The sequence below is a fragment of the Monodelphis domestica genome, chromosome 1 (assembly GCF_027887165.1).
Source record: "Monodelphis domestica isolate mMonDom1 chromosome 1, mMonDom1.pri, whole genome shotgun sequence".
NCBI lineage: Eukaryota > Metazoa > Chordata > Mammalia > Didelphimorphia > Didelphidae > Monodelphis > Monodelphis domestica.
The window spans coordinates 247,199,626-247,226,806 of NC_077227.1; the positions used below are offsets into that span (position 1 = coordinate 247,199,626).

Here is a 27,181-nt window from a genome sequence, read left to right on the forward strand (position 1 = left end):
CAAAGGCATGATGAAGATGTGTGAAGTGTGTAATAGGTGTTTCTATGCTAAGTCATCACCATCATGAAAAAGTTAAAATATCATTGCTGAGTATAATTCTGATTCATGTAAATTTTCTAATCCTGGAATTAATACTTAAGAGACCTAATGGAAATTCATTTTCATGATTGTACATGTATAACCTAGATCAAATTGCTTACCATTTTGGGGGGTAGGAAGAGAGGAAGGAAAAACTTTGGGAAAAAAATGAAGGTAAAACCCTGATTCCTAAAGGAACTTCTGTCACATAGAATTATTCTCACTGACTGCTGTCATGAGTAGGTAGGAAAGGTAAGAACTAATTTACTTCACAAATGTTCAAGAAATGCTTTTTCTATTGATTAGGGCACTCGTGAGTCTTAGAAATAAAGCTATTTGTCTTGTTTAAACTTTGTTTCATCCAACCAACAATTCTGTGTTCACAATAAGTACTTAATGTTTATAGAATTATTTTACCATTAGGGAACAAAACTTGTTCATGGTTTGTTTCCCAAATGTATCTTCAAATGGAGATCCTTTCTGTAACAAGACTTGTGTCTTTTTTTTTTTAAGAAAAGGTAATTGAAAGTTTTAAGTTAGCTGTGAAGAAGAAAAAGTGTTTAGAGTTCTGTTTGCCTCAAAAATTACAACACTACCTTATGGTTTGGCTGTTGGAGGCTACATTTGCTTCTTCCTGCAAAGGGTTAAAGTTGAAATTTCAAGGAAGGCCCCTGATTTCTGGGGTTTGGAGATTTGTCAGTTAGCAATTACTTACTGACCATCCCCTTACTTCACAACATTACTAATCTGGACTTTCCAAAAATCCATGCAGTTGAATACTCATGGTGTTATTATATCTACTTGGTGCAAATGAATGAGATTGCCATAATAGCTAGGTAGAAATTTTAGCTAATAACTCGGAATAACACAGATTACAAATCAGAAGAATTTTTTGTTCCTACCTAATCTTATAAAATTTTCATTGATATTTCATTTTTCAGTCTTTATTTCCCTAAAGTTTTCCTTTTTATTTATATTGTTAACACTTCAAATCAATTTTTCAAGACTATTTGATATATACTTTCATATAAATATTTATTTTTGAGGTATTTTTTGTTAAATGTTTGTTAAATTTTGTTAAAATTTTCCCAATTACATGTTTAAAATGTTTAAACATTCATCTTTTAAAATTTCTAGTTCCAAATTATTTTCCTCCCTTCCCTCCCCTATCCCTTGAGAAGGCAAGCAATATAATATTGGTAATACATATGAAGTCCTGCAAAATATACTAACATTTTGGTCATGGTGCAAAAGAAAACACATAAAAAACAAAAATAAAGTAAAAATAGATGCTTTAATCTACATGCAGAATTCATCAATTCTTTCTGGAGGTAGATAGTATTTTTCATCATGGGTCCTTTGGATTTGCTTTATTAAGCACTTTCTATGTGCTAGGTGAAATAATAAACTGAAATAATTATTTAAGATAAGGGAAGGAAGGGAAGGGTAGGTGAGTCAGCTAGATGGCAGAGTGGATAGTGTGCTGGTCTTGGAGTCAGGAAGATTTGTCTTCCCAAGTTCAAATCTGACCTCAATTCATCTTCCCAAATTCAAATCTGACCTCAGATACTTCCTAGCTATGTGACCCTGGGCAAATAATTTAACCCTGTTTGCCTCAGTTCCTCTTCTGTAAAAAGAGCTTGAGAAGGAAATGGCAAACCACTCCAGTATCTTTGCCAAGAAAAGCCCAAATGGTGTCACAAAGAGTCCAACATAGCTGGAAAAAAAAAAACTGAACAATAGTACCCACTTAGGCAATATTCCTAGACACTATTCTGAGAGTAATGCTAGGAATACAAATATAAGCATAAAGAAAGACATTCCTGGCCTTCTGGGAGCTTGCATTCTAAAGCTAATTAAGACTTTTTTCCCCAGAGGTGGTCATGAATTTAAATGAGTCCTGACTGATAGAATATGTGGCATAATACAGAGATCCTGGAACTTTTGGACTTGTGGGTTATATGCATGCTGGTGGGGTAAGATTGAAAAGAGAAGCCACAATCTGAGAACTTTTCATCTTTTTCAGTAGTATCTTTATGATTAAGAAGAAGAAAGGACAGCTAGATGGCTGAACAGATTAAAAACCAGGCTTTAGTGATTGGAGATTCTAATCTGGTGTGATACCGCCTAGCTGTATGACCCTGGACAAGACACTTCATCCCAATTGCCTAGCCTTTACAGCTCTTCTGCCTTGGAACCCATACTTAGAATCAATTCTAAGATAGAAGGCAAAAGTTTTTTTTTTTAATTACTAACAAGAGAATCCTACTTTTCCTTTCTGAATATGAATCTGTTCCTGCTTTCTCTGTTTCACATACTCCATGCCACCTGCATCTACTGTCTGCCTAGAGCTTTCTGTTCTGATATCTAACTCAGGAAATGGAGTTTTTGTTAAAAAGTGATTTGTTCTGAAGAAAATGTCTTAAGAGAATGGTTTTCTCTAGGTTGTGTCTTTCTGAAGAGTACCTATTTTATTTGACTTAAAACAACATTTGAAACAAGGAAAATGGATGTCTATTTGTCTTTTCTTTATGACAAGTGTTGTCTCAGTGAGTTATGAAATACTTTAGTGTCCTGCCATGCACTGAGAAATAAGAAGAGAGAGTAATTTCACAGCAAGGAACTTGACTGAAGAATATCTTCTTGCTTACCCTTAACCTCCCCTAGTTTCCATCCCTCCACTTCCTTTGTAGTAAATCCAGAAGCACATTGAAGACCTGACAGTGTTGGGAAGGTGGACATTAAGCTGCATGCACACCTAAGGGGGCTTAAAGAGAAGGAAAAGAAGGTTGGATTACAGCCTAGAATGGAAATGTGCTGCTTGCCCTAATTAAAATGCAAGAAGGCTGTAACCATAGTGGAGTGGGAGACAAAGAGGCTGTCTTTAATGTTAAATCTCTTATTTTGTGTCTTTTGAATAGCCCGGCCAGACCGTCTGGGGAGCTTAGTGAGAGCAACAGAAGGGCAGAGCCAATGAAGTTTTCTATAACCATCCAGCAGCCCTGATGGCCAGGGTATTTATTTCATTGTATACTGAAACATTCTGAGGTTGATTGAATAACCAAGAGCAACAGCTTGGTGATGAAAACAGCCCTAGATATGTGTAAACATTCAAAGAACATAGTCCATCTATGGCTTTCTTTAAAATCCTAGGTAGGAGAGGATACAAGATAGAGAAATGCCATCTTGATTCAATTCTCAGCCCAAGAATTAGGAGATAAATAATCTCTTTCAGATGGCATATAAAGAAGACAAACAGAAAGAAAGAGGCAGTAGGCTATTTTTTATCTTATATGGGTCTGGAAGAGAGATACACACTTTGGGGTTTAGAGGACAGAAGGATTTAAGAAATGGAAAAGAGCCTCCCCCTTGAGTCTAATGTAAAATAAGAGTGCCCCCTGGTGCATAGATGAGGCCACTCTAAATATCTTAAATGATAAAATTCACATCTTTTATCTTGAGGGAGACAACTTCATATTTAGCAGTAGCATGCATATGGGCCACTCTCCAGTAAAAGTATCTTTGTAGGTTGGCTAACCAGGTTGAGTTTACCAACCAGTGGCAGGAGTCTACCCCAAGCACATGAAGACTTCCCCTGATAGAATGAATGGATAAGAACAGTTTGTTCCAATGGCCAGGAAGGCAGATGAAGCAGGCACTGTGGAGTGCTTGTAGTTTGGTCAGGCATCAAAGATGCCAAGATCACCCACTTCATCTCTGCCATAGTTAGTTGTGCTGACTTTTGTCCTTCCACTGGACTTCAATGACTGAGAAGTTAACCTTTTCACAACTCAGCCTCACTAAAATTCAGTTCACTCAAAAGTCAAGGCATCACTCAGTAATGTCACTGATCCTCTTTAAAAACAAAGGACCACCTAGATCAGCAGTATTAGGAGTTTTTCCTAGAAGAGATAACTAGAAAAACCATAAATATTATTTTATCCCCAAATTTAAGTTAAGTTTTGTTCTGCTTCAGAGACAGATAGGACATTGAAAAAAAAGTCCAGGAAGAGAGAAGAATATGGTAGTATGCAGAAATCATCAGAAATTAGAAGTCACTGATCCAGGAACCAAAAATGGCAAAGAACAGAATTTCTTTACTGAACCATCAACTGAATCCAGTTATTTCTACTGAGTCCTAAACCAAACCAAAGTGACATCTTTCCCCCCACCAAAAAAAATTGATCTAGTCAATCTCCTGAAATCTTAATTGACTAAATATGCTATATTTTCTAAAACTATGAAAATAGGTAAATCATAATTTCTGGATCTCAGTTTATTCAACTCTAAAAGGTATTGGATAAGATGATTTCTTTGATGCCTTTTAGATCTTAACCTAAAATGCTATGATTCTGTTCTCTAAGATGAACTGTTATTCTGTTTTGAGTCATTGAACAGGAAGAAAAGAAAATAATAAATATTTATTAAGCACCTACTATGTTCTAGGCACTATATTAAGTGATTTATAAATATTTTATTTGGTCCTCACAGCAACCCTGAGAGGAAGGTAACATTATTATTCCCATTTTACAGATGAGGAAACAGAGGCTAAGTGACTTGATTCAGGTCATATAGCTAATTAGTATCTGAGATGCTAGGCACCTTGCTTTACCCATTGTTCCATAGCTGCTTCCACTGTAGTCAGGTGGAAGATGTTAATGTATCAACCAAGCTCTTGGACAAACCAATTTTACAAGTATATTGAAGTAGCATAGTCCAGTGTAAAGAAGATTTGGACTCTGAGGACCTGGACTCAGATCTTGTCCCTAATGGATTTAGGCAATTTATTTAACTGCCAGGGATCTGAGTTTCTTCATCTGTAAAAATGAGGTTGGAATAGATGACCTTTGAGATGCCTTATAATTAATAAATCTGTGCTTTTATGACTAATCTCTATGAAACTTAGTTTCTTCACCTATAAATTAGAATGTAAAAGGGACACCAAAGATGATCCAGGTCAACATATACTTTACTAGGATTTTTAAATTTAGTTGCTTTCACTCATGTATGTTTTTATATATATATATATATATATATATATATACATATATATGTTTTAGCTAAAAGTTTTAACTAGACTGTTTTAACTTGTCTGATATAATTTTAACTATAGCTTAAACTTCAGTTTTGTACTTTTTTGGTGCCATTTTGTACATTCTCTTTGAAATTCCAAATAATTCCAAGTTTGATTCTCATTTGACCAAATAGATAAGGAAAGCTAATCTATGCTTTTATGATTGCAAACTTCAGTTCAACCAGTTGTTCCTATCAACTAGGGATTTCTTTTTGTAAAATGATATGGTTGTGGTATGGGTTGTTATCCTGAGAAGCCCACCTTTTGAGAACCACTGGTCTATAAGATAGGGTTTGGAATGGCTTCCTGATTGTATGAGGTCTAAAAAATCCTGGCCTGTGTGAGCAGCTAGTGGATTGAGAGCCAGGCTCAGAGACAGGAGGGAGGTTGTAGGCTCCATTGCCCAGCCCTTACATCTGCCTTGAAACAAATACATAGTATTGATCCTAATGTGGAAGGCAAGGGTTGTTTTTTTTTGTTTGTTTGTTTGTTTTTGCTTGTATGTTTATTTTGTTTGTATTTATTTCATATTGGTCATTGTTGTAAGAGCAAACTCATATATAGCCAAAAACCCAAAATAAAACCAAAAAGACATTGATGTGAAAGTCAACTCCAACAGTTCTTTTTCTGGAGGTGGATAGCATTCTCCATTATCCATCATAAGTCCAGCTGACACCTCCACCCCCCATTACAACCATTTAAAGATATTGTTCTTTATTTTATAGGTGATTTAAGGAATTTTCAAAAATAATTTTGACCTTATGGGATTTTTGCTTTAGCTACTGACTTTAGAACTTAATTCTCACATAAGACGTTTTTTGCTGGATTTATTTTAGCTTAATTATCTACTGACCATCCTAGAATTCTTAAGAGAAAAGATGTCATTAGTTAATAACTCGTGGATGTCTGTAAATGGAGAAGTAGACTTGAATCTGTCCCTTTATGCATGAAAGAGTTGGGGAAATTGGGGGGTGGGGGAGGAAAGGGCTATAATGTAGCAATAGAATCTTGCTGTTCCATGGCTTAAAGATCTTAAGCTTGGCTTTTGGAAGAGGATCAATTCCAGGCTCACCATCCTCACCCAATCCTCCAGGCCCTTTTTGCTAATTTTATGGTCGGAGCAAATTTCATTAGAGACTTAAATAAATTGCGGCATTAATGATTTCTAAACCACTATAAGAAAGCAGATGTGTTGAACCAGGCAACAGCAATTAGTGAGCTGCATTGGCATCTGGCTTCCTTCTTCCAGAAAGAACATTTCAACTTCAGCATGGGGCTGGTTAAATAGAAAAAGACTGGGAGGATCCAGTGAAACCAGCCAGAATAAAAATAACTAAGACTCACCTTTGAGTAGCAGCCCTGGATTTACCATCAGTAGACCTAGGCTTCACATGTCATATCTGTTTACATATACATTTGACCTTGGGCAAGATACTTAACTTGTCTAAGTCTCAGTTTCTTTCCATATGTGGAATGAAGGTCTTAGTGACTAGATTAACTCTAAATGATGTAGTCCTGTAATGGTAATAAATTTCTATCAGCGTTATTAATGATACATCATAATAGCTAATAATAATACATAGTGCTTTAAGAGCTAAAAAATACTTTCAAATATTATCTTATTTATTCATCAATAATTGAAGCATTTTTTATGGGTCAGAATGTTTTGTATTCCTTTAGTTGTCCAGATCAACATAAAAGTCTCTCCTTTTGTTTGTGGGTTATGTGGGGATAATTCTATCTTATGAGTTCCTAAGTATAAAGATTGTGACTTTTTTTGGAAACCCTTACCTTAAATCTTAGAATCAATATTCTAAGGCAGAAGACCAGTAAGGGTTAGGCAATGGGAGTTAACTGACTTGCCCAGGAAATCACACAAATAGGAAGTGACTGAAGTCACATTTGAACCCAGGACTGTCTCTAGGCTAACTTTCTATCCACCGAGCCACCTAGCTGCTCCCTATTCTAATACTTTTAAAAAAATATTCTAATAACAAATTTCCACATGAGTTTTCTAAAGTTATGTAATCCAAATTGTCTCCCTCCCTTCTTCCCTACCTCCTTCCCTGAGCTGACAAGCAATTCAATCTGGGTTATATATATTTTATCATGCAAAGCATGTTTCCATATTATTCATTTTTGCAAGTGAATAATCTTATAAATTCAAAACTCCAAAACAGATACCCAAATAAACAAATGATAAATCATATGCTTTCATCTGCATTCTGATTCCAACAGTTCTTTCTCTGGAGGTGGATAGCATTCTTTTTCATAAGTCCCTCAGGATTGTCCTGGGTATTGCTGCTAGTAGCAAAGTCTGTCACATTTGACCATTCCACAATATTACTGTTACTACAAACAAGATTTTCCTGGTCCTTCTTATTTCACTCTGCATCAGTTCATGAAGGTCTTTCCAGTTCTTTCTGAAATCATCCCATTCAATATTTCTTACTGCACAATGGTATTCCATCACCATCATATACCACAGTTTATTCAGACATCCCTTTAGTTTCCAATTTTTTGTCACCACAAAAAGAGCAGCTATAAATATTTTTGTACAAACAGGTCTTATTCAATTTTTTAAAAATCTCTTTGGGATACAGACCTATAGCCCTTTGGGCACACTTCCAATTTGCCCTCCAGAATGGTTGGATCAGTTCACAATCTACCAGAAATGCATTAGTGTCTCAATTTTGCCACATGTTCTACTATTTTTAAAATATACTTTATTTTAATTAATATCATTAACTTTTTTCTCATTCTGGTATATATCAAACTATTCTTTCTTATTACATATCAATCTATCCATATCTATATCTATGCATAGGCTCTGTGTGAATGTTCTGTTTTCTCTCCATACTATTTCACAAACACACTTCTAGCCAGAAAGGTTGCCAACTTCTTCTTTGACATTTCCTGTATAGGAAAAAAAATTCATAGTACTATATGAGTTTAATTGTAAGGAGCAATGATTTCCAATTGAGGGCATCACAAAGAGCATTATGAAGGGAGTAGTACCCCAGTTCTACTTAAAGGAAAGGAAGAATTTTCATTGGCAGAGATAGAGGTTGGGGAGGTGGGAGGCTATTAACATTCCAGGGTTTGGGGGCATGTTGTGAGCAAAGGCAGGCTACTATCTCACACTGAGATGAGAACTGTGAAAGTCCTTTGAGCTCTCAGAAATCAGAGCTCTCAGTCACCATTTATTTCTTCAAAAAGTAAATAAACAGGGATAGCAAGGTCCCCAAGGCTAGATTGAGTGAGGGTTTTGGGGGCAGAATTATTGCCTAATATATGACTCTGACTGTGCCAACCCCTCCCTCATCTTTGCCTGTTAAAAAAACTTTCCCTTTTTTCCAAGGCCCAAGGACAGTTCTGAGGGACTTAGTTTTTCAGTTGCCACTTTTTCCATAATAATGTTCCTAAATCCCTTTCCTACTTGAAATCTTTTAGAGCCTTTTGTTCAGATACCCTTATTCACTTATATTATTTGCATTACAGTTATCTCTGTATATTTTATTTCTACTACCAAAATGTGTCCTTTTTTTTTAACCCTTACCTTCTTTCTTAGGTTATCTAGGACAGAAGAGCACCTAGGGCTAGGCAATCATGGTTAAGTGACTTCCCCAGACCCATCTAGCTAGGAATTATCTGAAACCAGATTTGAACCCAGGTCTTCCTGACTTCATGCCCAACAAACTAAACCCTCACTGTGCTTACCTAGCTACCTTAGATTGCATGATGTTTGAGAGCAGGGATTATACCTTCCATCTTTGCTAGATTTCACAGAGTACCTAACATTCTTATGCATTGAGCAGAAATAATGTTTTCCTCAATATAGCACCTTTAAATGAATAACCTTGCACTTGCCATTAACTAGAGGTTTTCTGTGTTTTTCAGTAAGCTTGAGAGGATAAGATGTTAGGACAGCAACTGAGATAATTGTGGTTATTCTATGTCTTTCATGAAGGAATGGTGAAGACTATAAATTAGTCTCTGGATACTTTGAAATTTTTTTTATTTTGAATCTTCAAATATGATATAAAATGTTGAATTTGGGGTCTATTAGTGCCAAGAAAAAAAAGAGGAAGAGGGTAGCCATTGCATTTGAATGTACAACAGCATTAGAAGTTATATAGAAATAGATAGTTGCAAGTTCTGTTTGAATATGTACCAGTACATACAACAGAAATACATTTGCACAGGATTATAAATGAATGAATTCTATATTTTTTATTTTTGTTTATTTTTAATTTTTATTTATAATATTTTTCCAATGAATGAATTATATGAAGGATGATGGTATAACTCTAAGTTGAAGAACTGAAAGATAATGCTGCTAAATTAATATCTTCTTGCTTTGAACAAAGCTACCAACTAAAGTGTAAGCTAGACCCCTTTATTGTATGTTCTTAAAAACACCATCAATAAATAACTTCCTCTTTCATTCTACCTACCATTCTTTCTCAGGTGGGTACTTTGAGATATGAACTATGAAAACTCTTTGTTCTCTTGAAAAGAAAAGGGAAAAATTTTCAGTCAAAGTAGCCCAATTAATATTAGCTGCTTTCTTTTTTTGGATTTATATCTAGCCCCACCGCTAACCACGTCCTGCTGGACATGTCCCTCCTTTGACTCCTTGGGAAGATGCCCCCTGGCTTCTGAGAGCAGCTGGACTACTCATTCTGAGGACACTAGTAGCCCAAGTATTGGCCCGTCCTATACAGACATGCAGGCTCTTGATGCTGAGGAGCAGACAAGTGGAGGGGCCTCGGGAGCTGATTCTGCTGGTAAGACAAACCAAGATGAAAGACATTTCCAATCAGCTTCCATATCTATTTGCTTAAAACTCTCATCCATTTTGTGGTACTTGTTGGGACTTTATCAGAACATCTCCATCAAAGGCAGCACAAAAATTGCAACAAAGACCAGTTTCATTGGATTCACTGGCAGTTTACTATCAGCAGGCATTTGAAATGACTAAGTGGCACAGTTGATATTTAGTGCTAGATTTAGAATCAGGAAGAACTGAGTTCAAACCCTACCTTGGATGCTAGCAGTATCATCTTTGTAAGTCACTTGGTCTCAGTTTCCTCATAAAATAGAGTTCCAGGCTTGGAGTCAGGAGGACCTGCATTCAAATCTGACCCCATATACTTCCTCCTTGTATGATCCTGAGAAAGTTACTTAACACTAATAGCCTAGCCCTTATTGCTCTTCTGCCTTTGAATTATTATTTCGTGTATATATATATACTTAGTATACATATTTAATATATATTATTTAGCATATAGTATATAATATATATTTAGTATATATTAATGTATATATATACTAATATAGAATTAGTATCAATTCTAAGACAGAAAGTAAGGATTTAAATAAATAAATAAAATAATAACAGTACCTACCTTTTGGCATTGTTGTGAGGATCAAATAAGATAATATGTATATGAAGTGTTTTATTGTAAACTTTAAAAAATATAAATATTAAGTATTCTTGTTATTTTTTCATGGATATTATAATGAAGCATTTGCGAATTCTGTCCAGCACTAGCTCTTTTCCCTTTCCATTTATTTTCCCCTCCATATATCTATAAACTGTGAGCAGTATGTATGAGCTAAATCTTTTATCTTTCTCTGCCTCCCACACATTTCTTCTGCCTGCAGAGTTTCATTGACATAGAATGTAGCTCATTTCAGGAAAGAAATATTCATCATGTGGAAGAAAATAAAAATTAGAACCCTGGAAACTGTTTCCATGTTCCTTTGCTGTTTTTTCCTGCCAGAGTCTAAATATTCTTCTTATCATTCTGTATTCCTATGACCTCTAAGGCTCAATTAGGTAATAGCCTCAATAGTGATGTTTACTTTTCCTTGCCTGTGGAATACTGGTGAGTAGGCAAGCATTTCTTGACTATTTTTTTGCGTGTGTTTTGCAATCATTGATGCATTTAAGTACAGGATTGAGGATAAGGGGATAGGACATATATAAAAGAAATGGTATATTCTATTTGGTTGTTTTTTTTTAGGTCAAGAGAAATTTTCAGTTACTGATCTATAATACCATGGATGGTTTCTTTGTGGAGAATATGGACCATTTTGTATTTTAATTTTCTTTGTCTCTCTTTATCAGACAACTGTTTTTTTTTTATCTTATCTCTAGACTATTTAGGCAATTTTCAGAGGCACTTTGCTGCTCTTGGGTTCCCAGAGGAAAAGCAAGAGGCTTCACCAACATAAGGGTCAGAGGCAAGGGCCTTCAACTAATTGATCAAGATGGATTGGTCAGTCTTCCAGATGACTTAGTTAATTATGGAGCTAACACACTGTCTTTTCTGTAATTCATAAGCATTTCTGTTGGAGATTGGTTCTGCCAGAAACCTTAGCCCTCTCCTACAGCCATTCAAAGCATTGAGGAGAGGACAGAATGGGGGAAGGGATGTACATCCCCTGAGATTCTGCTTAGCAGCAGTACCTCTTCTGTGCCCCCTCACTGATCCACTGTGTCATTGCTCCTCGTGGCTCATTTCTTCCCCAGAGAAGAAATTTTTTCACTGTAGGAAAGCGAAAAGTAGATTTACTCATGGAAATGTTTGTCATGGTCTAAGAGAAATTAGTTGAGGATCTCTTTATTTTTATGACATTACTTTAAAAATCTAGGTATTTAGGAGCTTTAGTATACAATAAAATATCAAATATGCCTTATCTGCTTTAGACATAGTTAATTTATCTTTTGAAAAGTTAAAAATTCAGGTGCCTCCATTTCCCCAATCTATATGAATATAATTTCCCAACTGACTTGAATAAAAATAACTCACTATGATCTGGTCTTGTTCCATAAAGTAAGGCACAAAGCAGTGGAAGTTAACTATCAGCTAAACTCAATCCACTTTAAAGTTGCAAAGACAGAGAAATTAGGCAAGGATGTTGAGAATTTTTTCCCCTTTAAGCAAAAGACAACTACCTGAATGAAAGCAATGGTCTACATAGATAGTACTTGTTAACAGGCAGCTACACTTATAGAAATCAATTTTAGTATTCATGAAAATAAGATACAAGTTTTAAGAGGGCAGAATTGCAAACTGATATTGAGCTCTCAAGGACTTACTGGGAAACCCAGACTACTCCAGAAAGAGATTTTTAAATTTTTTTTCATCTGCAAGCAGAGCTATGAGTCATTGTTTAAGGACACAGTGATACTAACACAGTGAGAATCTCCTTAAGTGTAGGGAAATACATATTAAGTGTTGAAGTGTTTTTTATGATTGAATATAAATTATTGGGGAAAGCTGCTTGCTGAGTGATGTTCTTCTCCAGAAAGATGGTCCTTAGGAGACAAGTCCAAGTTTCTCAAAGCTGAAAGACAGTTTGTGCATTTCAAGTAGATTTTACATTTTCTCCTGCACTTAGCAGGGATTTCCTGTAAGATGTGTTGCTATACCCAGATGTAGAATTTTTTTGTTTATAAATATGGTCATTTCTTCACATCAAATAACTTTCCAGATGAACACTTAAAAAGATAAAAAGGGAAAAAGGAAAACTTGCATCATTTTAGCCCTCAGGCCAAGAAAAAGGTTGAGAAATTCAAACATAATTAAGCATTGTTTGTGTGCCTAGTGATATTAGCTTCCTTGATCAAAATCTAATGCAATGTCAGAGACATCTAGAAATTTATTTAGGATAAGGTTTATGATGTGATTTATGAAGTTAGATGCAAAAATATACTTCTTTCTTTTTCTTTTAACCCTGACCCTCCATCTTAGAATTAATACTGTGTATTGTGGTTCCAAGGAAGAAGAAAATTTGAACTCAGGACCTTCCATCTCTGGGCCTGGCTCTCAATTCACTGCCTCTCCTAAATATACTTCTAATGAAATATTATTCCTTGTCAACCTACTCTGCTTATCATCTCTAGATTAAATAATAATTATCTTGGTTCTACTAAAAATGTTATAAGATAATGAAATTAGTGAATGTAAATGACATTAACATTTAGTTGTGGCTAATGTATTAACTATCCTTTAAAAAAAAAAAAGCTTTAGGGGGCAGCTGAATGGCTCTGTGGATTGAGAGCCAGGCCTAGAGATGGGAGGTCCTGGGTTCAAATGTGGCCTCAGACACTTCCTAGCTGTATGACCCTGGGCAAGTCACTTAACCCCCATTGCCTGGCCCTTACTGCTCTTCTGCCTTGGAGCCAATACACAGTATTGATTCTCAGATGGTAAGGGTTAAAAATTTTTTTTAATTAAAAAAATTAAAAAGTTTACTACTTGAATCAGAAGATATAGTTTCAAGTCTTGTTTGTTTTCAGGTGTCAGTTTTCTCATCTGTACAATCAGAGTTGAATCAGATGGCCTCTGAGCTCTCTTTAAGCTATAAACCCATGATTCCCAGGGGGAAAAGGTTTGGGAGAAAAAAAAACATTAGATAAATAAAAAAATTAATCAAGCTAAGAGCTGTCAGAAAAAAAATTAAGTACTTACTATGTGCCAATGGGCTAAGTGACGAGGATCCAAAGGAAATTAAAAAACAAGAATGAAATACCCAGACTCTGACCTCCAGGAGTTTACAATCTGATTAGGGAGACAACATGCAAATAACCAGACATATATAAGATAAATACATAATAGGAGAAGATAACCTAAAACCTTCAATTGTTGGGACCAGGAAAAGCCCCCTGAAGAGGATGGGATTTAATCCTTAGAAACTAAGAGGTGACATCTTCTAGGAATGGGGGATAGTCCAAACATAGAAGATATAGCATTTTTTCAAGGAACTCCAAGTAGAAAAGTAAAAACAGGTCATAAAATGTATGAAAGGAAATAAGGGATAAAAAGACTTGGGATAGAAATTTGGCATGGATGAAGAACCAGCAAAGGAGACTAAAGATAGCAGGAGAGCCAAAAAGCAATGTCACAAAAACCTAGGAAGGAAAAAGTATTCAGAAAGAAAGATAATTAAGAGTGTCAAAGGCCAGAGAGAGATTTAGGACTACGGGGAGGAAAGGCCATCAGATTTCACAATTAAGAGATCATTGGTAATTTTTTAGAAAGGTTGTTTCATTTGAATGGTAAGACCAGAAACCAGATTGTTGCTGAGGGTTTAAAAGAGAATGAGAGGAGAGGAAGTGGAGCCACCCATTGTGTACATTGCTTTCTCTAGACATTTAGCCTGGAAGAGGTAGAAAGATATAGGATGATAGCCAGTGGGGATGGTAGGATAAAGCAAATGTTTGTTTTTTTGCTTTGTTTTATTTTTAAAGATGGGGGTGTTGATAGTTATTTTATCTTTTGAGAGCTTTGAGATTGTAAAGCCTTGAGAAAAATGGTTGCTGGTGTTTTGTCTCTTGTCAGCTCTCCATAAGCTCAAATTTCTTCCCTGTGTGAGTTTGCTGTAGAGGTGGTAAAGGTGATAAGGGGGGGATACTGGCTTTGAGAGGCACAATGGAATTTCAGCTTCAGTCATGAAACTAAATAACCATCTCCTCTTTCCTTCAGCAGCACAGCAAGTTCAGGATAATAGCCATGGATAAATGATATTCAGTTCACCTTAGTGCTTTGAAGTCCAAGAGGGCAGGCAAACTCTCTTATTTGTGTTGAAAGTGTTATGATGCCTGAGCCCCCTGCCTGTTGACCTTGGCTCCTGTTCTATAATGTATTGCTTAGAGCCACCAGCTTTTGTCATTATAAACAGCAGTTCTTCTGGGAATTTAGCAGCCAGCACAAAGCAATTCTGTCTGGTCATATAATTGTAAATGGAAATTCTGGGCTCTACCTACACTTTCCTCTCATTTTTCCTCCATGGGGATAATTAGGAGAAGAAAAACAAATAAATTTCCTCACATTGGATGTGAAACAGGATGTGAAGCAGGTGAAAGATTATTGCCTAATATATGTATGCATGGGGTCAGTTCTGTACTTGGGTTTAGTTCATTGTCAAAGGAAATGTCAATGGAATCAAGGTTAGGTAAGAGTGTCCTTCCATTCCAGCCTTCTTTTCCTCTTCCTCTCTCCTCTAATAAACATTTCTAGTTTTGACAAAACTGAAGAGCCCTAGCAGGCCTCCATGGAAAGAATTAGGGCTTTAATGCAACATAATTTCAAGTTAGAAGATAAGGAGAAAGAGAGAATGGGAGAAGCCTTTCTTTTAAAATTGTCTCTAACAAGAGAATCACTGAAAGGATTCTGAAAGGAATTTTTTTGGCTTTAAAAAAAAACTCAGCCTTTGTATGTGGTATTGTATTTGTGCACTGAATGCATTAATGTGGTATGAGGAATGTGAAGCCTAGAGGGAGTCAAAAATGAGAGAGATTCATCCAAACCCAAACTCAAGAAAACTATGGCACAGTCTTTCTTATCTTATAGCTACATAAACGACTTAAACCCAGAACCGTGGGATATTTAAAAAAAGGTATCCAGTGGAGTTGGCAATCTAAAGATAATTAAAAGCATAAAGTGATCCAGGAAGTGGGGGGGGAGGGGAAGGTGGAAAATAGATCAAAGCATTAGGCTATGCATTCAAGGTGATACAAAGATTAATAAGAAATCTTGGTCTTCTTGTCTAAGTGCTTGTAATCAAATAGACAATCATCCAATTCGTAGGTGATTCATAAGCTCTAGGCATTTAGAAGCTAATAGATTCTAAGAAAGGTACCTTAGGAGATACCTAGTAGTGCAGCTTTTCAGTCAATGAAGATACTTGACAGAGATTGGATAAATTATCTGCTTAAACACCTGCAAAGGGAGCTTGCTCTTTCCTAAAGCAATCCATTCCAGTTTTGAGGAGTTGCCATTCTTAGAGAGTCATTCCATATGTTGAAACAAAATTTGCTTCTTTCTCATTTCTACCTATTAGGTCTAACTGAAGAAACATAAACCAAGTCTAATGTTTGACTTTAGATATCTAAAATGCTGTTATGTCATGAGTTAGAATGTTCTGTAACATCATACAAAATCCTCAAATTCTGGGTTAAATTATCACTGACTAATTTCACATCCACCAAGAGCTGCTCTTCTGGGAACCTCAGAATATAAGTCCTGTTTTTTACAAATACAAATAAAAAGTTCCCATGTAGACACTCAAGGTAGCTATACCCAGAATGCAAAAAAAAAAAAAATCAAACCCACAAAAGACCCTAATAGCTCATAGCTAGCCAATACAATTTCCCTTCCCTTTCCAGCATGCTCACATTTACCCCTAGAAGCTTTTACAACCCTCCATTTACACTACCCTAAAGGTCTGAACTCCTCATAGAAGAATGAGCTATACCTCCCATTCCAAGAAGCCTTACTTTCAACCTCTAGAGCATGTATAGGCTTGTAGACTTACAATACTACCTTAAGAGTTTGGAATTCCCTCAAAAGAGAACAAAACAAAATAAAAGTCTCATGGGACATGCACCATCTAAATAGTAGTAGTAGATGGCAAAGTTTAGATTTTACTCTTCCATATTTTGGCTCAGTTCCTTGCTGCTTCTCTACCTAAGGGACACTCCAGGTAGACCAAAGAATCCTTCATAAAATTTGAATTTCATGACTACCTGGAAGATTCAATTAATCTGACCACTCAGCCTGTTGTTCCTCTCTCTGTGGCTGCCCTTTCTTCTAAGATATTCTATTATGCCTCCATAATTTGGTCTAGGTACTTGGGGCTGGGAAATCACTCTACTACTGTCCCAAGTTGCCTTCTCTTGGGTCAAAATGGTTTGGCACCAAATTTCTGGTCAACATAGCTGAGTCTAAGGGGACAGGTAATTCCAAGGGACTGTAGTAATTACCCACCAACCCCTCCCAAACGTTCCAAAGTTTATTGTCAAGTCTCAGCTGTCTATGGAGATCTGATTTAGCTACCCTACCAGGTCTGTCTTATTTCCTTTCATAAGTCGAATACAGAAATATGGTTGTGTTCCATAATAGCCTGGGCCAATCCAATTATCCCCAATTCTGTGACTTAATTACTCATCCTTTGTGAAGTGTGAATGGGGCAACAATTATCCAGACCCTGAGATTTTGGTCAAGGAGGTATAATCAAGGCTTTAGCTAATAATCATCAATCCTGAACAATGACCTCATCCTTTTCTCCTTTGCCAAATTAGTTTTTTTATTATTCTCTTCTTTTTAATAACTATTCATGAGTTCTTTCAATTGATTTTAAGGTAGTAATGTTTATAGATCCTTCAACATCCATTTTACTCTTTTGGACATCATTTAGTTTATGAAATTTTCTTTTGACATTGGGAGTCTAGAACTGAACATGATACCTTAGATGTTATTTAACTAGAGCATTACCTCTTTTGATCTCATTTCTATAGTTTTTAATGCAGTCTAAGGTAGCATAAGATTTTTGATAGCTATATCATGTTGTAAGCTTGTAATGAACTCATATTTAATTAAAATCTTTTTCATATGACTTGCTGCCAGGGCACATCCTTTCCATCCATTGTTCATGCAGGTGCCCCCCCCCCCCACACACACACCACCTCTACCACCACACTATAACATACCATACCACACCCAAAACCAAAACCCCTCCTAAACCTAGGCTTAATTGATCCCTGTTACGTTTAATCTTAGTCATTTAACCCCAGAACATATGTAATCAACATCAGTAAATTCCAAAAAAAGTTAAAATAATAACATATAATATATTTTAAAAGGCTATGAGAGGAATTGAGGAAAATCAAAGAAGGCTTCCTAAAGGACATAGAATTTGAGCAAGACATTGAAGCATAAATCAGATTTCAAGAGGAAAAGGCATTGGCAGTGAGGGGTTTATTCTAGATTTAGGGAATGGTGTTCATAAAGGCTTGAAATTAAGCACTGGATATGTATGAGGAATGGTGAGTGATACAGCTGGGTTGAAATATAGTAAATGTGGAATAGGAATGAGATAAAGTAATTTAGGATGACATAAGGAGCAGAAAGGTATGCAAGAGGGGCAGCCAGGTGGTACAGTGGGGAGAGAACCAGGTCTGGAATAAGGAGGACCTATATTTAAATCTGGCCTCAGACACTTCCTAGCTATGTGACCCTGGGCAAGTCATTTAACTCCATTGGCCTATCCATTGCCGTTCTTTCTTAGAGTTGTTACTAAGACAGAAAATAAGGGTTTAAATTTAAAAAAGAAAAAAAGAAAGGTATGCAGGACCTGGGATGGCAGGCTAAGAGGTTCAAACTTGGTCTTAATGTACTCTCACTGACTAATGATGATAATTATTTAAATTTAAGTGAAAACAAACCATCTATTTAAAGAGGCAACATGTCATAAGGAATAGAGTGCTAGATTGGGAGTCAAGAATATATTTCAGCCTATATTTCAATCCTGTCTCTAATACATCTGGTGATGGGACCATGAGTAATGAGTTTAGTAATAATTGTTCTCCCTGCTTCAAAGGTTTGTTGGGGGACAATATCTGTGTCTTGCAAACTTTCAACTGCCATATAAAAGTCAATTTTATTATTTTTATCTGTTCAAGAATCTACACTGATCAATTCCTGGTAGAAATCACAGCTAGCTAAGTCTAGAACTGAGATCTCCTAATCCCAAGTGTTTTTTTTTTTTTCACTACATTACTCATCTAACAAACATAGTTGGATGTGTTTATGCATAAAATGTGAATATTGATTTATTGTTCTTTCAGGGGAAAGTTATGGTAAGGCATTAAAATCTAGAGTACTAACAAGCCAGATACAGTCTGCTTTTGCTCTGTGTTTTCTTTGTCAAGAAGCCAAGTGTTTCCGTCTGTTAGGTCTTTGAGGGTTGGTTAAATCTACATTTTTTTTTCATGTTCCACCAAATACCCTTGAACTGTATTTTAAACATTCTAGGTTTAGTAAAACACAGGCTACATTTTGCCAAACACACATCATATTTAACCTACATGTATTTCAGGGCAAATTTAAACCATGTGTTTTTATTTATACTTCCATCATCAAAATGGTGTCTTGCCAGGGTAGGAGGATGTCATTTAAGTTTTGATTTACTTTTACTCAGAAATAAGTGTTTTTGCTTCATGGTCTGACTTAAACCCAAAGAATTCAAGCTACCTTAGAAGCACAAGAGGTTCCTAAGAATCACTACTTACCATACTTACCCTTAACTTCTTAAACTCAACATGTACAGAATTAAACTCCTTATCTTTCTCCCTAAATCCTCCTCTCCTACTACCATTCCTTTTACTGTAGAAGACACCATCCTTCCAGGACCTCAGGTTTACATCCTAGATGTCGTTCTTGACTCCTCAAAATTTCTCATCCCTTCTCTGACACCATCATCTCTCTGGTATAGGTCCTCTCACCTCACACCTGGACAAATGCAGCAGTATCCTACTGATCTGCCTCCTTCAAGAGTCTCCCCATTCTAAACCATCTTCCATTCAACCACTAATGTGATTTTCCTAAATCACAGGTTTGACCATGTAAACCTTCAATAAATTTGAGTGGGAGTTTATAATCTCCAACACCATTCTGGATCAAATGCAAAATCCTGTTTGGCATTCAAAGCCAATGACTTATCTTCCCTTTTCCAGTCTTTTTTTATATCTCCCCTCAGCCATGTCTTCACCTATGGCATTTTCTCTGGGTATCCCATGCCTAGGATGCTCTACCTCCTCATCTTCATTTCCTGGCTTCCATGGATTCCTCTGGCTGATTGGTTATTGCCAAAATGACTACATTGTATTCGATGCACAGTGTCTCTGACTGTAGTTAGTCAAACCAATAGGAGCTGGGAAGACTCTACCATAGGTTGGCACAAACAGCCTATATGAACATTTAGGATAGAAATGTCTCTAAATTTCCACATATTTTTTTCAAGCTACTGTAGTTCTGGTTTGTTCATGGAGCACAGTGCCTTCTTTGATGCAGACATCCCATGTCTCACAACGTATAACCAAAGTTAATCAGAGAGACTTTTAGAGTGTCTTTGTATCACTTCTGACCCATGTGTGAGAGCTTGCTTTTGTGAGTTCTTCATAAAATAGTCTTTGAGTTGGGGAAACATTTGGCCCCTCTGCAGTAGAGTTTGCTTCTTCTAAGTCTCAATTAAAATCTAATTTTCTACAGAAAACCTTTCCTACCCCCCCCCCTTAATTCTGGAGTAATTTCTCTCTTAATTATTTTCAATTTGTATTATATATGGATTATTTTGTATATATTTGTTTGCATATTGCCCTCCCCACCCCCATTAGATTGTGAGTTCCTTGAGGGCAGGGTTCTAACTTTTGCCTCTTTTTGTATCCCCAGCATTTTAGTAGAGTGCCTGGCAAGTAGTTGGCACTTAATAAATGTTATTGACTATTGCCTGAAACCATCAGCCTTTCTGCACTCTTGATGGGGTGAGAAATTGAGAAACCTGAATTCTAGATCCAGCCCTGACACTTTCTAGCTGTATGTATAACACTGACCTAGTTACTGAATGTCTGTGTGGTATGGTTTTCCTTACTTTTACAGTAGAGATAGTGATTCTTCCCTTCCTACTTTACAGTACACCTACAATTATAAGAATTGAATGAGATAAAATGTGCATAGAACTTTGAATACAGAAGAATTCTATATAAATGTAAGTTATTTTTCCTTGATCTCATCTATACTTTACTTGGCAATACCTTTCCTTTCCTTTCCTCCTGCTCCTTCTCTTTCTCGTTCTCTCCCCAGTCCTCTGTGCAATATCTCAAGTCAAGTCCTACTTAGACTTTTTAATTCTCCATTACAGGTTTACCTCACAGTATGTCAGTGTCACCAGGTGCACAATGATAACTGATCTTAGGGTAATGGATCTACTGGTCAGGCCTTTTCAGATTACTGTAAATAAGATTGAGATAACTAGAGGAGATGGGGAAAATGATTTTCCATTCCAATCAAAATTTATTAAGTATTGGGGACAGCTGAGTAGCTCAGTGGGTTAAGAGCCAGGCCTAGAGGTAGGAAGTCGTCCTAGGTTCAAATCTGGCCTCAGACACTTCCCAGCTGTGTGACCCTGGACAAGTCACTTGACCCCCATTGTCTAGCCCTTACCACTCTTCTACCTTGGAGCCAATACACAGTATTAACTCCAAGACAGAAGGTAAGGGTTTTAAAAAAAATTATTAAGTATCTACTATGGGCTCAATTCTATGCTAAGTGCTGGGGATACAATTAATAAAAAGAAAGACAGCCCCGGACCTTCAAAGAGATTACAATCTAATGGGCAAAGATAACACACCAAAGAAGGCAGGAAAGTAGGGGGAACACCAGGAGATACTTGGGCATGGGGGCATCTTATTCTGTGGAACTAACACCAGGCAGGGCAACAGATGCAATCTATTGTATTATATGTGTATGTGTTTACTTTAAATTTAATGTTTATATAAACATAAATAGTAGTTAACTGCTCAAGGAATCATGGGATGTTTGAGTTAGAGGGAAACTTAGGAAGCCTTCCCAGATTTTCTCCAGTTAGCAATTATTTTTCCTTCCTGTCACTTGGCTTGATTTCTGTAAGTGAAAGAGGAAAGAAATGTAGCAGACTCTTTAAAACAGTATATCAAACATGACAGAAAGCCAAGAAATATAGATTTTGCCCTACTTCTATTACTCCTATTCTTTTCCTTTATATACTTTGTGGGACCTCCAATTGTAATATGAATTCTTACCTAGGCAGTCATTCATTGGCGAATTTGAAAATTTGTGTGACCACATTAATCCTCCTGCTTGGTACAAGTGCTCCTTGGAAATTATTACAGCCTTTGAAAGTTAGGGTTTTTGTGTTTCTCCTTCCCACCCTAACATTGGGAATTAAACTGAGTCTTAACAAAAAGTTCTTGGAAATTCATTATTCTCAAATAAGGCCAGTTGACCATTTTCAATGGTCCTAGATAATCCTGGAAGTTACCTTACTCCCTCCAGTTTCCTTGGCACATTGTGTATATACTTACTGAAATGGAGTCTCAGGGTTCAAAAAAAGAAGAAATATATGTAACCGTAGTGCAAAATATATACTACTCTTTGGATTTCCATTATTAACTAATTAGTTGTATTTTTTTCTTTCTTTAGATCATGCTTAAAAAGTGTTCTGATTAGAATTTTTTGTTCTCTCCATTTGGATTAGTATCTCACAACTGAACAAGAACACTTTGAGTTCCTTCTTCCCTCCCTCCCTCCCTCTCTCTCTCTCTCTCTCTCTCTCTCTCTCTCTCTCTCTCTCTCTCTCTCTCTCTCTCTGTCTCTTTATCTCTCTTTTTCTTTCTCTTTCTCTTTCTCCCTCCCTTCCTCCCTTCCTTCCTCCCTCCCTCCCTCCCTCCCTCCCTCCCTCCCTTCCTTCCTTCCTTCCTTCCTTCCTTCCTTCCTTCCTTCCTTCCTTCCTTCCTTCCTTCCTTCCTTCCTTCCTTCCTTCCTTCCTTCCTTCCTTCCTTCCTTCCTTCCTTCCTTCCTTCCTTCCTTCCTTCCTATCAATACTGTGTTGCAGGGCAGAAGAGTAGCTAGGGCTAATGCAGTTTAAGTGACTTGCCCCAAATCATCCCCCCCCCCAGGTCAGATTTGAACCTAGGACTTCCCATTTCTGGGATCTCAATCCACTGACCCACCTAGTAACCCTCTTAGTCACATTTCAACAGCACTTTATCATTATTCATGAATTTGTCTTCATGCCTTTCTACAAATAAGATTATCTTAATGTTTTCCCAGTTGTTTCTAGAGAGAAGAATTGCATCACCTGTTATCTCATAATCATAACAATAACTCCCTCTTCCTCTATTTTGTCTACCTATGAGAGAGGTGGGGAAGAACAGAATGAGTTAAGCTCAGCTTTTCTGAGTCTTTCAAAGAGGCTGTATGTATCACTTAACCATCTGATAATCATAGGAATGGTTAGAGGAATGGCAAAATGGGGGGTGCAAGTGTTAGCTTTAAAAAGAATGACCACGGTATGATTTTTCAGTCCCAAACAATGATTTCTATACTGAAGGTTTTGTAGCTTTCTGGTAAGCAGCTAGTAGTACTTATCCAGAATTGCTGGGATCACACGATTTTAAATTGTGACATCTGACTTCCTCTCTTCTCACAGTCACCACCTTATTTCAGGTCATCATCATTTGTCACTTGGACTTGTTAATGGCCTAGCGATTATATTAAATGTCTCTGCCATGTCTTCTCTCTATTCAGCAAATTCCAGTGGTTTTCTATTATTTCTTGGATAAAATAGAAATTATTCAACTTTTGAAGTCCTCATCCTGGTTCTAACCTATCCTTCCTGCTTCAGATGTTCTTCTTCATTGTACTCCACAGTCTAACCAAATTAACTTTCTCTCTGATATATAACTCACACATGACACTCTATCTCTCATCTTCATGCCTTTGCCTGTGCCCTATGCCTGGCCTTCCTTCTCATCTCTGCCTCACAGCATTCCTCTCTTCTTTCTTCAAGAAGAAGCTCAGGCAATCATCATCTATGTCAAGTCTTTCCTGTAGCACCAGAGAGAGACTGCTAGAGCTAGAGTCAGAACCTGAGTTTTAATCCGGTTTCAGACACTTACTAGCTACATGACTTTTGGCAAGTCTCTTAAACCATGTGTGCCTCAGTTTCTTTATTTGTAAAATGAGGATAATAATAGCACCTACCACCCAGGATTATTGTGAGACTAAAATGATATAGTATATAAAGCACTCTACAAATGTTAGAGATTATTCCCATCCCAGAGTCTAGTGGCTTCTCCATCTACTTTGTATTTAACTATACTACATTAAGTATATACATGAGTGCACGTGTTTCTATAGAATGTAAACTCCTAGAATGAATGAAAGAGCATGTTTAAGTGCTTACTATGTGCCAAGGCAGAAGCACAAATTCTGCCCTCATGGAACTCACCCCTAATGAAGGAGACAACCTGCAAATAACTGTAAATACAAACTATACAACTTAGCTGGAAAATAATCTTAGAGGGAAGGCACAAGCACCTTGAGTTGAGCCTTGAAGGAAGTCAAAGTGAGGCTCAGAGTTCAGGCAAGGAGAGGACAACCTTACCTGGCTTTTGATGTGTTTTGAATTTTAAGGAAAAGTCATTACTATAGAGCATCATGGCCTAGGTGTTCATGAAGGATCAGACACGGTATATAAAATATTTCCTGGACCTGAAACCTTCTGTTTTTAACCACCCATTTTCTGCTTTTGCCTGAGTAACTTTAGGTCCTTAGAAAGGTTTTCAGTTTCTTGCTTTAGAAACAGAAGGGAGAAAATTCAGAAAGGAGAGGAAATAAAAAGCTTGCCATGCTTCATGATTAGATTTTTTTGATGCTCTACTGAATGGATACTGGAAATTACTCATCCAGCTAGCGCTTCCAGTCCTGACCTGGGCTTCATGGTTTTTCTCCCAGTAATACCTGATGCCTTGCTCCAGATAAGGGGTCCCTCCCATAAGTGTTTGTGGACTGCTTGTTCAAATAATGCCATCCAGTACCTCTCAGGTCTGAGCAGGTGAGATCTCAATGCTACTTGAAACTCAAGTTTGAGATAATATTGGTGAAAGTGTGCGCATGAATAAGTATCTGTCTTATAATACCACTGAGGTTTGCTGGGGGTTACTTACTGTACTCAGAGGTATTTTGGTAGAATGAAAACTAAACCGTTTGTAGTGTGCCTGGGGGGGGGGGGGGGCGAAATCCTGGGGCGGGTTGGTGGAAAAAATTCGATTATTCTAATATATAATTAAAGAGCCTAAATATGTCAATATACCAGGGACTTACGATTTTGTTGGTGCAGGAACAAGATACATCACAACTCACCTATAATTTAAGCTTTCTTTTGTTAGTTGTCTCCTTTTTTTAACCCTTCCCTTCTGTCTTAGAATTGATACTAAGTATTGATTCTGAGGCAGAAAAGAGGTAAGGTCTAAGCAATTGGGATTAAATGATTTGCTTAGGGTCACATAGCTAGGAAGTATCTGAGGTCACATTTGAACTAATCTACTGAGCCACTTAGATGCCCCAAAATTTAATATTAATGAGACCTAAAAATTTTAGTTGAGTCACCAATAGACATATGTCTAAGTCTCAGAGGTTAGATGTCAACCCAAATCTTCCTTACTCTCTCCACACTCTACTCACTCTCCACACAGCTTCTTAAAGTGTATAAAACAGATTGAAACAAATACTTTTTTCATTAACCATCTAGAATCATATAATTTTAGAGATGATTTTAAAAGCTAATTCAAGCTTTTAAAGATAAACAAAGGAAACATATTTCACATATATTGCACAAATGTTTTTGAGAATGTATTAGTGCTATTCAAGCAAAAGGAGATGAAGATAGACACATTTCTCTTATATTCTTTATAATTAATCATTATCTCAAATTAGAGGTAGTATCATGGTTTATCTTTCTTGTCTCCTTTCTTTGAAGATCAGTGACAGTTTTCAGATTTCTTTTTCTGTACCAGTGAACATTTATGAAACCATTTTCCCATCACATATCCAAAGTATTGTACGTGTTTACAGTATTTTGAAAAGGACCAAACAAATATACAGCATTTTCTTTGTTTTACCTATCCTGCTTAGGCTATATGATGTACCTGTGTAAAGTAGGGGAAGAGAAGATGATGACTAGCCCTCCAAGACATAGGTGAAAATAGAACAGAATAGTGAAGCATCATAATGTTATGATAGCAAACATCATATTATTATATTAGTGAATATAATTTTATGATAATGAAGGTATGTCAGGAATAGGGCAAGACTAAAGGAATTAGCATGAAATATCTTTTTTTAATGGAATTGTGCCCAATGAGTGCTCAAGTCACCTTTTAATCCCTTCTGAATTCTATGAGCTTCTTAAGTGTCAATCTCTATTTTGAAAAAATATAGTAATTAATCCTGTTTGTGTACTTACACAGTAGAAACAATGAGGCAGTAGAGTAGATAAGAGTACTGGGTTTGGTGTTAGGAAGACTTGAGTTTGAATCATGTCTTGAATCATGTATACAACGCTAGCTGTGTTGTATATACATCACTTAACTTTCTTCAGCCTCAGTTTCCTCATTTATTAAATGGGGATAATAATAGTGCCTCTACTTCATGTCATCATGAGACTCAAAACACATAATAGGTGTAAAGTGCTTGGCAGATCTTAAATTGAGGGCTATGGAAATGTGAGCTATTACTCCTCCTATTGCTCTTACTGCTGAAAGTCCCCTTCCCTATAGGGCAGTGGGACAGTTCCCTTCCTGGAATCAGTAGGTTTAAGACCCAGACTCATTAGGTCTCCTTGAAAGAGGGCTATCTTTTGAGTAAGAGGATTTATCTTATTTGGGGATTCTAGGTTCTTTCATTATGTACATTTCAAAGTTATCCTTAGCATTTCAGAACTGTCAGAAAGAAAAAAAGAAACTGAAAGAGCCAGGGGTGTTAGAGAGGAAGAGAGGCTAGCTAAATCTAAATGTTAAGAAGTTGTGGGATTTTACATCCTTGGATAGGTACTTGCAAATTCATTCTGCCTTTCAGCTGTGTTTCATGTATTTTATAATTTAGCATTGGCTCCAGCAAAAGGTTTACCCAGCATGCTCTGTTAGATTGCCTTTGTCTAAGAGATTCTTATGATGAATTAGAATCTAGAGAGGAAAATTTCCTCAGAGGTTTGGAGAAGACCTGTCACAAGTTCTGCTCTCCTGAATCCATTTTCTTCCTCCATGGGATTGGGTTGTTTGTACAGAATTGGTTGCCTTAAGCAACACATTGCTAATGTGAGCCAATAGTGTTCCCCAGAGATGCACCATTTTCCTCTTCTCCATTTGATTCTTTTTACCATAGAGGATTTTGGGATTTGGGCATTTGCCTTTCCTGGAATGAAATATTTTGAGATTTTATGTCATTGTAAATCCTTTCCAGAAATCAATCAGCTATAGCAACAAATGTGGAAGCATTTCTTCCCTTTATAAACATACTAAACCAACTAATATTAGAAAAAGGGAAGGTACTAAGGAAAGATACTGCTGACAGACTCCTACCCACTTAAAAGCACATGACATCTGGAGAAATATTTATTGCAGTGCTCAAGGCAGGG

At 36.7% G+C, this 27,181-nt stretch overlaps 1 protein-coding gene across 10 annotated transcripts in view; it reads left to right on the forward strand.

Annotated features, from left to right (window-relative positions):
- STON2 (stonin 2) overlaps nucleotides 1-27,181 on the forward strand; it is a 206,474-nt gene that overhangs the window by 79,614 nt on the left and 99,679 nt on the right. For 8 of the 10 annotated variants that reach the window (XM_016433728.2, XM_007472697.3, XM_016433730.2 and 5 more), the window contains one exon: nucleotides 9,745-9,942. The exons of the other annotated variants lie outside the window; for them this stretch is intronic. In XM_016433728.2, the coding sequence (XP_016289214.2) occupies nucleotides 9,745-9,942 (198 nt within the window). The remainder of the gene's footprint in view (nucleotides 1-9,744; nucleotides 9,943-27,181) is intronic. 10 annotated transcript variants of the gene reach the window in all.